This window comes from Mytilus galloprovincialis, chromosome 3 (assembly GCF_965363235.1).
Source record: "Mytilus galloprovincialis chromosome 3, xbMytGall1.hap1.1, whole genome shotgun sequence".
NCBI classification, from domain to species: domain Eukaryota; kingdom Metazoa; phylum Mollusca; class Bivalvia; order Mytilida; family Mytilidae; genus Mytilus; species Mytilus galloprovincialis.
Window position 1 is genome coordinate 58,442,422 of NC_134840.1, and position 12,797 is coordinate 58,455,218.

Genomic DNA, 12,797 nt, shown 5'->3' on the forward strand with positions numbered 1-12,797 from the left:
ACAAATGAGAGGTTTAGCTTGCTATAAAATCCAATTTTATCCACCATTTTCTACTTTTGATTTGATGTGTTTAAGCTTTTGATTTTGCCATTTGATTAGGGACATTCTGTTTTTAATTTTCCTTAGAGTTCAGTATTTTTGTGATTTTACTTTTTTGCACAATTCAAGTAGCATGTTGTTTTCCAGATTAGATTCATTTATAGTCAAAATATTTGATTTGTGGAATAGTTATGAGTAATAAATCTAACGGTATATGGCATTGACTTGCTTTTAACATTTTATTGGTCCATATCATTAAAGTGAAATAAATCTAAGAACAATGCAACAACAAAGAAAACAAGTCATCTATTATACATTTTTTCAACAATACACAAGTGTCAATATGTTGTTAGCGTTCTCTAAATCTCTTTGGGTAAAGATAAGTTTTGCATAAATTGAATAAGGACTGTTCCAAGAGGTCAAAAGGTACTTTGTTTAACATTTGATTGGTGGTTAGTTTAGAAAGAGTGAATAGTCTGATCATCTGATACAATTTATGCATGGCACTAAGATAACACAAGTACAACGCCTACAATAGCAAAACAGTTATTGAAAGTAAGCTGATATGGCTAATTTGTGAAGAGTTGTCTCTTTGGCTTCTTTCTAGGGTAAAGATTGCATGAATTGCAATCAAAACCATTTGTTACTGATTTGATGTCCAAATCTTCCAAGGCTTATTGCTACATTTTTATACGACCGCAAAAAAAATTTTGCATCGTATAATGGTATCATGTTGTCGTCTGCGTCGTTGTCGTCCAAAGACACATTTAGTTTCCGTACTATAACTTTAGATTTAGTGAATGGATCTCTATAAGTTTTTACCAGAAGGTTTAATACCACTAAAGAAAGGTTGGGATTGATTTTGGGGGTTATGGTCCCAATAATTTAGAAATTAGGGGCCCAAAATAAGCATTTTTGTAGTTTTCAAACAATAACTTGTGTTTAAAGTGTATGAATCTCTCTGAAATTATACCACAAGTTACCATACCATGAAGGGATGGTTAGTTATGACTTTGGGGGGTTATCGCTCAAATTTTTTTGGAATTGGGGGCAAAAAAAAGGCGAAATTAAGGCAAAAAAAGGGAAAAACTAGGTTTTCCGGACAATAACTTTAGATTTAGTGAATGGATTACTATAAATTTTTACCAGAAGGTTCAATACCACTAAAGGAAGGTTGGGATTATAAAATTACATAACAGGTGTGTTCTAGTATTTTTCTTAATCAGACCTACTACTATATGCAAGAGGAGTGTTGTGTTCATATCTCCAATAAAAAAACATTTAGTCTGGTGACTGAGAGGAGTGGGTGTTCACATCCTTCTCAGTCTGAAAACAATATTAGGAGGAGGGAAGCGTTCTTATCTCCTCTGCAAAGGGTGCAATCAACAGTTTTTTTCTATGACGTCACATTTTGAGGGACCATGCATAAGTGACCCTTAGTGGTGGACTGATTAATAAAAATACTTGTATAAAACTAGATATCACTGGAATCAGAATGTTCTCTAGTTTATAATGAAATAAAAATAATGTGTACTTTTAATATATTAAAAATATTCCATCCAATGAACATGGGGATAAAAGGTCTAATTTGAACATAAAAAAACTTGAAACCAGGTCATGTGCACACCCATGAAGACATGATCCATGCACATTTTACATAATCAAAACTGTATGAAATTTGTAGGTTTTTACCTGGCCTTTCAAAAAAATCATGTTTCAGGATACGGTTTTCTGCTCCGAAAAGAGCTACAGTGGCTGCAAATAAGTTTTCAATTTTCACTGCCAAAAAAACAGGATGTTTACAGTGTTGTCTCCCCTCAAAACATGTAAAGTTAATATAATTTTTAAAATTATTTCAATCATTCAACCTGTTTTAATTCAAAGCTAATTAACTAATTTTTACAATCAAATACAAAAAACATGATACTTTTTCACCAATTGAGTAAATAAACAGGGGTTTCCCTCCATGGTTATTTTTAGTCGGGGAATAACCCCTAGTTTTTTCGTGCTTAAATATAAATACTAAGAAAACTAAAGTGTTGATATTCAACAAGGCAGGCAGACATATCTCTCAAAAATTTATTTTCAACAAAGATGAGCTGGAGTGTGTATCTAATTATAAATATTTGGGTATCCAATGTAATGCATCATGTTCTTTTTCATATGCTCAGAATGATTTATACCAAAGAGCCTTAAAAGCATACTTTAAACTATGTAATGATTTTTTAGTGCATAATCCTACTGTTAAAAATGCAATTCATGTTTTTGACCATACAATAAAGCCTATACTTTTATACGGGTGTGAAATTTGGGGATATTTCAATCCCTTTACTGCACGTTTAAAAAAAGAAAACATATCGGTGGATACAATTTACTCAAGGATACTTTGTGAAAAACTTCATATTAAATTCTGCAAATATATTTTAGGTGTTAATAGAAAAAGTACAAACTTTGCAGTTTTGTCTGAATTAGGCCGTTTTCCACTTCACTATGATATAGTCAAACATGTTTTAGGATATTGGCATCGTTTAGAAAATATTGGCTCATCATTTCCCTTGTTAAAAGCTGCATATAATTGTTCTAAAAAGCTATTTGAAACAAAAAAACCCTCTTGGTATGGATCAATTAATATTTTAAGGGAAAAAATGTCAGGCATAGAAAAGCATATTCCTGAAAAATATTCAACATTTAAACTACACTGTGGTCAGATTGTTAAGGGATACTGTACTGCATTGTGGAAAAAACAGCTAGATATACATAAAGATGGTAAACTACGAACTTATGTAACATTCAAGTGCAACTTCGGTTTTGAAAATTATTTGTCAATAATTCAACATTTTGAGCAAAGGAAATGTATTACTAGATTAAGAATATCTGCTCACAAATTGCAAATTGAATCTGGTAGATACCAGGGTACTCTTCGACAAAACCGAATTTGTCTCAGGTGCACCTCAGGTGAGGTTGAGGATGAAGTTCATTTTTTATTTAAATGTGACACGCATTTATTAAAAAGAGAGGAATTGATGCAAAATATATTAAAATCATGTCCAAACTTTCAAAATTTAAATATTGATAACAAATTAATTTGGATAATGAATAATGAGGATCCCAATGTACTATTTGCATTTTATAAATATATAGAAGATACTAAGAATTGAAGGACAACTTAATCTGCAATAACTAACAGTGGCGGATGCAGGAATTTTCGAAAGGGGGGGTGCTAGCCCAGGGCAAAGGGGGGGTGCAGGGGGGGTGCAAACATATGTCCCGATTCAAATGCATTGATCGGCCAAAATAAAGGGGGGGTGCGGACCCCCGGAACCCCCCCTCTGGATCCGCCACTGACTAATTCATTATAACTCTTTAATATGAATTTGGATACCCTGTTAAGCCTGTACAGATCATAAGAAGAATTTCAAATTCTCTGGCACCGTCCCTTGACGATCCTTGCTGGCTGGACACAGAATCTATAATCTTAAAATATGTTTTTAAAATATATTTTAATAATTTAGGAGTTTGACTCATCTGCATAAACTTATCATAATTCTAGAGAGAAAATATAATTCAGAAGTTGAGAAACTCATTCAAGCATGAAAACCTAACATTGATTCATATGAGATAACTCATTATAGAAACCAGTATTGAAATTATATATTTGCCCCAGATGCGTGTTTCGCTTCAAAACCTTTCAGTGACACTGGAATCAAAAATGTTAAAGGCCAAATAAATTACTAAATGTTTTGTTCAATACAGCGAGATAATCTATGCCTGAGACGGACTTTATACATGAGCTTCTAAGGAAAAAAACTTTCAAATATATGACAGATCTGTCCCACTTCAAATCCCTTTTTCCTAAAATATGTCAACAAATTACCTAATTTTTTTACTTATAAAAAGTAAGTATACGGGTGCAACATGTCGATCTGCTTCAACCTTGTCCTTCCTGAGCAGCTAAGACCATTCTCAGAATTAAGTGGGGTTAGAGTTGCTCAGTCTTTAGTTTTCAATGTTTGGTCTTATTGTGGTTTTCCATTTCATCTTTTGACTGAGTCAGTTTAATATATCCTGGTGTCTTCTGTCGCTCTTGCACTTATATTTGGCTTATTAAAGTGGTGTTCAATCTGCCAATATAAACTCGACAGAAGGGAATGATGGTTAATTATTTTGGTTCAAATTCCACCATGGTACATTTCTTTCAAAAATCGTGATGAAGTGATCAATTACTACTAAAAATTTTGTAACAATTCTACATCTCTGTCACTATATTGCCCTTGTGGTTATAACTCTTGAAGAGTTCGGTATACATTGGCATGACACGGGTTATGTTCTTCTCATATATGTTATGATGGTATGATACTAAACCCCTAACGGGAAGGATTGTGCCTGATATTCATATAATGAAATCATAATCTTTCAATCAGTTTAATTGAAGTCCGGAGCTGGCATGTCAGTTAACTGCTAGTAGTCTTGTTATTTATGTATTATTGTCATTTTGTTTATTTTCGTTGGTTACATCTTCTGACATCAGACTCGGACTTCTCTTGAACTGAATTTTAAATGTGCGTATTGTTATGCGTTTACTTTTCTACATTGGCTAGAGGTATAGGGGGAGGGTTGAGATCTCATAAACATGTTTAACCCCGCCGCATTTTTGTGCCTGTTCCAAGTCAGAAGCCTCTGGCCTTTGTTAGTCTTGTATTATTTTTATTTAGTTTCTTGTGTACAATTTGGAAATTAGTATGGCGTTCATTATCACTGAACTAGTATATATTTGTATAGGGGCCAGCTGAAGGACGACTCCGGGTGCGGGAATTTCTCGCTACATTGAAGACGTTGTTGACCTTTTGCTGTTGTTTTTTCTATGGTCGGGTTGTTGTCTCTTTGACAAATTCCCCATTTCCATTCTCAATTTTATGGTGACTTATATGACAAACGAAAATTAAGTGCAGCACTTCGGTGTTGACATGAGTATCAATTATGTGGTCATTTTTATAGCTGGTGGACGTTTCGTCCCCGAGGCTATCGCCAGCCCAGTAGTCAGCACTTCGATGTCAACATGAATATCGATTATGTGGTCATTTTTTTTTATTTCCTGTTTACAAAACTTAAAGCTAAGGATTCTCGTATCCAGGCAGAGATTACCTTAACCATATTTGGCACAACTTTTAAAAATTTTGGATCCTCGATGCTCTTCAACTTTTTACTTGTTTGGCTTTACACCAATTTGATTTGAGCATCACTGATGAGTCTTAAGTATAAGAAACTCGCGTATGGCTTTCTAAATTATAGTCCAGGTACCTTTGACAACTATGAGCAAAGCTCATATAGTGATACCCTTGCTTTTAACAACTCCAATATAAATGACTTGTATGGAAAAAAATCCACAATAGAAGATGCCAGCCAATATGCAGTGAAGATTCTGACAATTTAACATTAACCACTGATGGTGGAGGGGAGTAGGAGAAGAGTATCTTAATGTATACTGGAAGATCAGGATGTTATTCCAATGGAAATCGCAAAATTCATTTCAGATTGAGAAATGAAAAAAAGAATTACTTAAGTAAATCTTTTGAGGAAGATTCTTCAAATATCATTTTTTATAATTCTGACAAGATCTTCAAGGGAAGCAACAGATACAAAAGTCAGACAGAAGACTGACACCAACATCAATATATACCACTCACTTCAAAAAGCAGCTGGTATAATAACTAATGTCTAAAGGTATGGAGACTTTTTTTTTAATAGAAAGCAATTTCGAACCCAAAACCTCAACACCTTTTCTTTTCCATTATCATGCATGGATTGGGCTGTTGTCAGATTAATAAATATACCACATATCTTATCTTTCATATTGTCAAAATAAAGGCTCTTGTAATCATTCAGTATTGCTAACTGTCTGAATCATTTCATTTGAAAGTGTATAGCTTCTCAATTTCGTCTTTACTTTTTGTTTTGAATACCGTACATTGTGTCTGACCCTAATTTTCTTAGTATTTCATCAGATTTCTTCATATTGATATCAAACCAATGTTCATTTTCTAATTGAGATAAAATCAACAAGATCAGGTATATTCAATCTATTATATACACACAAAATATCATGAAAATGTTGGCACAGATCCAAGATGATAACACAACTTTTTAATGTACAATAAAAGATACAGACATTCCTATGAAAATAATGGCGTCAATTTCATTCACAAACACATATAAAATTCTAGGACCTGTTCTGTGTATATTTTTTTTCAAATCAAATGCACAAAAGACAATAAATGATTTACAATTCAAATGTGAAGTTAAATAGAAATGCTTTCATTCAAACAAAAATCATGAAGAAATCTTCGTTCAAATTAGATGTTTTACCTATCTAACAGTGAATGAATGAAAATGAAAATCCCTGGGAGTACTAATGTACATGGGTTTCCCTCCAAAATGTTCCAATGGCTGCATATTTTGGATAAATCTAAAAATTATGTGTTGCTTAATTTTTTATTCAACTTATTTGTCAACTATGATGGTATCAATTCTTGTGCTATAGAAAAAGGTGTTTTATTCTAAGGATAACATGGAATTGCTATAAAATTAATTGTTAAGTAACTCCCTATGAATCCCCTAAAAAGGAATGCAATGAGTAACCATATACACACAATACAAGTCTTTTCAGTTCATATTTCTGATTATTAATTTTTTATGTTTTTGTCTCATTGACATTGATATAATATCTTCTTAAAGCTTGTAAAGAAAAAAACACTTGCATGATTTAAACATTTATATTAGGAAAAGTTCTGATTCTTCTAAAGCTGTGCCTATTTCTACTATGTTATAACTTAATTGGACAATGAGGCTTAGTTTTATATCCTAATGTGCAAACACAGTACAAAAGTACACATCATAAATGTCCACATTTCCAACCACTAGTGATAATCTGGTGAGTCTGGTGTGCATATTTCAATCCACTACCATGGAAGTGTAATAAAAGGGGTGAATCTTAAATATTCAACAAAATAACATTGATTCAGCACACTTGTGCTATTTCCTGGGTGTGTCCTGAGTAAGGGGTGAATTTTAAATATTCAACAAAAAACATCAATTCAGCACTCTTGCACTATTTTGTAGGGTGCCGTTTTTGGTGGATAAAGCAACAATGCCTCAAGAGAAACACCAACCGTCAATTGATAATCAAAATAACTAATGATTCTGCAAGTCACAAAAATTGATACCAACAATAAATAAATGAATCCACAACACTAAATCCTAATAGATCACCTTTGTAATATTATATTACAATTTATCACCTTTGTAATATTATATTACAATAGATCACCTTTGTAATATCATATTACAATAGATCACCTTTGTAATATTATATTACAATAGATCACCTTTGTAATATTATATTACAAAATATGTAATTGCTTACTTAACCTGAATATTAAATCTGTTGCAGAATATAAAACTCTTTTGAAGCGTTTATGATGTCTATAAAAGTTGATGCATTTTCCTCATAATTAATGTTTTCTTAATTATAAAAATTTTACATTTCATGATTTAAATGATTACTTGTTATATAGTAATATAAAAAAAGAAAAACAAAGATGATCTCAAAATGTTTGTTCTCATGATTCTCAAAATTCTTACAATTCACAATCAAACATTATTTTTGTCAAATATCAACATTTAATTCCATAACTAATAAATAACTTAACACTGTTTTTAAAACAGATACTGTTAGAACTAAATGTTTACTTTCATAATGACCTAGTAAAAGACAGACAAATGTATTTGTGTTACAATTACAAAATACATTGAAGTAATGAAGCTGCCAATCAAATTTTGTTCAGTAATTTAATTATGATTTACCAAACCCAATAAATAAATGGCCTACAATTTTTTGTATTTATTCATCAGACTTGATACTAGTTTACTTTTTATATTATGTACATAATATGTGGATTTTATCTTACATTTTCTCACCAAATTTCATAAGAAAAATACAACATATCACATGTGTTTACAATGCTTTTCTATCAAAATATTCTATTATCTTTTTCTTCAAATTATTTTAAAATCATTTTTTATCTTGTTAACTAGAAAAGCTATTCCCAATCAAAATGGACTAGCTACAAAAGTATTATGCATAATTTTTTAACAATAATGTACAGTAAACATTACTGAAAATAATAATCAGACTACCCCAAAATAATACATCACAGTGAGAATTGTGAACAACATTCATTGTCTTTGTCTTAAGGATTTATAGCTAAATTTACAAATTGTCAAATTCATATAGCACTACATGTATGTATGTTAAGTTTATTAGCACTTCATATATAATTTAAACTTATTTCTCATTATCGTGTTTTATCGACTTTAACACAATTAACAATCTTCATGATCTTTGCCATCGTGCAATTTTAATGAATCTTTAAGTTATCCAATGCAGGATTTAAGATAATCTTAGAAATTAACCCAAATTATCAAAATGGATTAAAATACTAGTTTTTTTTTAAGTGAAATTCAGATTTTTCCAAAAATGACTTCAAATTTACTCATTTTTCAAAGAATAGGAATCAATGCCCATTTCTGATCTATCTAGCATGAATCTAGCCTGAGGAAATATATCTAAATACTGACACCTAATTGACGGTCAACAATGAATCTCACTTCTTTAAAATGAAAAATTAAGAACGAATTCCATATGCCATAACATAGCGACCTTATGTTATATGGAAATCACTTATTTTTCATCAAAATTTTTATTTAATAAAAATAAAGAAATATATATTCGGGAAAATGTTTCTGTCCAACCCATGATCACATATACACATACACATATATTCAAATACATCAGGTTTTGTTTGTTTAAATAATAGAATGCAGAATGTCCAGATAAAACATCTTGGAAAGGTTGCAATGCAATAAACAAAAAATCATTAATATAATGACTGACTCTTTACTTCCAAATGTATGGTTGGAGTATCTAATCAGATGATCATTCATGATAAAATGGGAAAGATATTGTATAAATTATTAATTTTCTCAAATCATTTAAGCTATAGGAAGAAAATGCTTGCAAGTATACGTAGTTCCCTGTAAAATAGTGCATTTTCTTGTTGATGACTGCAAATGATTGACATAACACTGTTGTAACTAGGATTGTCCATTAAAATTTCCATCCAGTTGTAAGAGAAACACACATACATAATGTACACATGCTATAACAGATGAACCAATCATTCAGTTATGCTAAATGACAACATATTTTATAAATGAACATGGACTTTATAATCATTTTAGAAAATCTAATCATTTTTCAATTTGCCAATATTTTAGGAAAAGATTAGACTGTGCAACTTATGTGGGTTTTTGAATTCACATGTATTCTGGATGGAATATTTCAACAGTACAACCATATAGATATCAATTAACAAATTTATATAAAGCCTATAAAATGACACATAAAATCATCCGTCTAAGGGTGGTCCTAAGTAAACCATAGAAATTTCTGTATTTCCATAAACTGCAGATACTGAGGGGTATAATGGTGTGTCAGGCAGTCCACGGAAAGCTACACCTGGAAAAAAAATCAGTTGCTAACATTATAAACACATGTTTAATAAATGACTTTTTAAAAAGTGAAGATATGGGTGAGATTTGAATAAAAAATTTAGGTTGTTTTGTTTTTAAAACAATAAGGGCACAGTTTTTAGTATGAATTCATATTTCCTTAAAAAAAATCTGTAGTTTTAGGTGACACTTTACAATAAATACCAAACACCAAATAACTCATACACATTTCTTCCAGCGGTCAGATGCATTCTCATTTCAACTAAAGAAGCCATAAGAAGTATTCTTAAATACATCCCCTACTCCTCCCATCGGTTTAAAGCAATTAACTGTTAATGTTAAATGCAACTATCAATACTTTTTACTAATAAGGGTTCTCTAAATTAATGAAACATTGAAATCAAGCCATGAATGTGTCTATTTCTTGGAAAACATGTTGAAGGTTAAGCATTTCAGTTTTTCATGTATATGGATGTTACAAAATGTGTCCATTCTTAATCATGACGTAAGGTGTGAATTTACTATCTCTTACAGCTTATAGCTTTAGTTAGCAACACATTAAGATAATTAACAAGATGAAGTGCAATCGATGATAAACTACAAATTACCTAAAAATTCATAATTCTTTTCAAACGCTAACGTATTATCTTCACAATCAAGTATTACTCTTATTCTTTCTCCAACCTGAAATAAACAAATATTTAAATAAAACAATTTAATAAAAACAAACTTGAATTTATAGCAAGTTCAGTCAAACTCTGAAAAGTACATATAAATATGTATCTATCTATAGTAACAATATTTATATCTTTGGTTAAAAAATGTATGAAGGTACTGCCTTTTTCTAGCATGTCTAGGTAAATTAATTAGACACTGTATCAAATATCCCATTTTTTAAATGCAATTTTGTTAAAATTTGCATTATTACATTGTGGCCACATTTCTTCAACTTGTCCTAAAAAATATCATCAATGTTTACATGCTCATTGTTAAAGACCATACAGTGACCCATGGTTGTTAATATAAGTGTCATTTGGTCTCTTGTGAAGTTTTGTGTCATTGGCAATCATATTACATTTTTATGCTAAACGTTCAAAATAAGGAATAGTTATAGCATAAAAGTAATGAATTCATCCTTCATATTTTTTTGGCAATTTCAACCTTTTTAGTTTATATGTTATACATGTGGCCTGGGATAAAAAAAATATCCACAATTTTCGTATATTCTGTCTTTCAGTTGTTGACTAAAACAACTTTTGTTGAGTGCCTTTTTGCAAATCCATGAACTTTTTCTTTTTTATCTTGATGTCAATTTCGCATTTCCCATTTTTGAAATCATACACAGACTAAAATTTAGTACACTATTCCTATCCAACAGTACATGTCTAATATTTATTAGAATGCTCATGGGCCAGAATGTGCAGATTTTCATCTGTGTATGACATATAAAAAGAAGTTTTAATAATTTGAGTAATGAGGAAATTTTTTTTAATGTTTCATGATGACAGAAGTATACCTTTTAAGAGAAAGTGTACTTTATATTTGTAATACATGTAAGTGTATATAATGTTGTTTATTTTTTTGTATAAATAAATTGTTTTCAAAAGTATCACGTGGTGTTTTATGCTAAGATATATTGATATATGTTATACATGTAGATTTAATATAAATGTATTTCAATATGTGTTTTTACAGTATCTCATAACTCTTTTTAGAGTGTCTCTTTTATAAATTGATCTGATAATAATATATTGTGTTTTATATCAAATGTTTTAAAGAGGTGAGACTCTAATAAATTATTTGTTTGTTTGTTATTTGCTTCAGCATTTTTTAGTTATTTTATGCTGATGTTCAAATACATGTATCTTATTTTTCTTTAAAGTGTACATGTACAAATGTATGCTTCTTACCATCTATATATTTAACTCATCTATCGATACCAGGTTTAAATCCACTCTATTAACTGTATCATATACATTTTGCAGATGATTAATTTTTAACTAATTACCAGTGATAGTAATTGCACACCCTGAATAGCATGTATGTTTATCGTAGATTCGTACAAACATATATGAAAATTACTATTTGTTTTGTCTTGACATTATTTTTTATGGGGGGGGGGGGGGTAGTTTAGATCTGCTTTTCATGCTTTAAGGCATGTTACTAAGACATGAAAATGAAACAAATATAAATGACCACATTTATACCTAAAAAATACAAAGTTTCTTGTTATTTGTTTTATAAAAATCAAGTAACAAGTACTGACATTGTCAGTTTATTTTCAATTTGTATTTGTGAGTTTTATATTCTTTTTTCCATTTTTCTGCATTTTTACTGATACATGTATGTGTTGCAGTATTTATGTATTTCTATACAATGCCATACTATTTCTTGCCTCGAAAAATGGATTATGCTTTTTTTTAAATGACTGAAATTCTGACACATAATGGAATGTGTTGCTTGTGTATACATATATATAGTAACCTAGTAGGTAAATGCTATTGCTAATTAATATCACACCTGATAGGTTGGAGCATTATTTAATGTAGGATAATTGCCTTGACTATCACCATTGTGTATCAGGTGATTGTCAACTAAATTCCATCCCCAGCTCTGATCGTCTCCTCCTAATAAACTGACATATCCTATATTATGTAATGAAGCTTTTTTAGTTGCTAATCCAATCACAGCTACTGTCCCTAAAGGTCCTTCCCACCACACTTCCCAACAATGTCGACCTGTCTTAAAACCTATTTTCCCTCTAGCTCCGTCCGTACTTTGAGCTACTGGATTTCTGTGAACTGTAAATCCGCCAGATTTCACTACAATGTTTTTTGAACAATCATTTAAATTCCAATTATGGAAAAATGCTCGAAGTTTCGCTTTATATGTTGGAACGTTTTTCAAAATGTCAGACTTTAGAACTTGTTCTGTCACTTTTCGTATGCAGTGAAACCGCCATACATCATTATTTTCATCGTTCAAAAACTTATACCATTTCTTACACACTAAGGAACATGTTCTTAAATCAGATATATTTAAATAGGAGAAAATTGATTCTAAAATCTGAGGAGGAAGGTTGGCTGCTGCAGCCATAACGGCGAGACATCCGGTCAATATAGCTACCAAAATGTGAGATACAATAAAATGGACAAATTGGTATTCTATTTATTAGAATACCGACGATAGAA

General features: G+C 30.8%; 1 protein-coding gene across 3 annotated transcripts; it reads right to left on the minus strand.

The window, feature by feature from the left end:
- Positions 1-6,101: 6,101 nt before the first annotated feature.
- On the minus strand, positions 6,102-12,734 carry LOC143068446 (F-box/SPRY domain-containing protein 1-like). Of its 3 annotated transcripts, none has more exons than XR_012976171.1 (4): positions 12,127-12,734; positions 10,215-10,290; positions 7,422-9,613; positions 6,102-7,305 (listed from the first exon to the last, which is right to left on the minus strand). XR_012976171.1 is itself a non-coding variant. In XM_076242525.1 (3 exons), exons 1-3 carry the CDS (start codon positions 12,700-12,702, stop codon positions 9,504-9,506), a joined length of 762 nt encoding a protein of 253 aa, XP_076098640.1. In that variant the 5' UTR covers positions 12,703-12,734; the 3' UTR covers positions 6,102-9,503. The 3 variants fall into 3 exon arrangements, 1 of the variants encoding a protein (XP_076098640.1); XR_012976172.1 differs by having other exon boundaries at positions 7,364-9,613; XM_076242525.1 differs by having other exon boundaries at positions 6,102-9,613.
- Between the last annotated feature and the right edge of the window lie 63 nt (positions 12,735-12,797).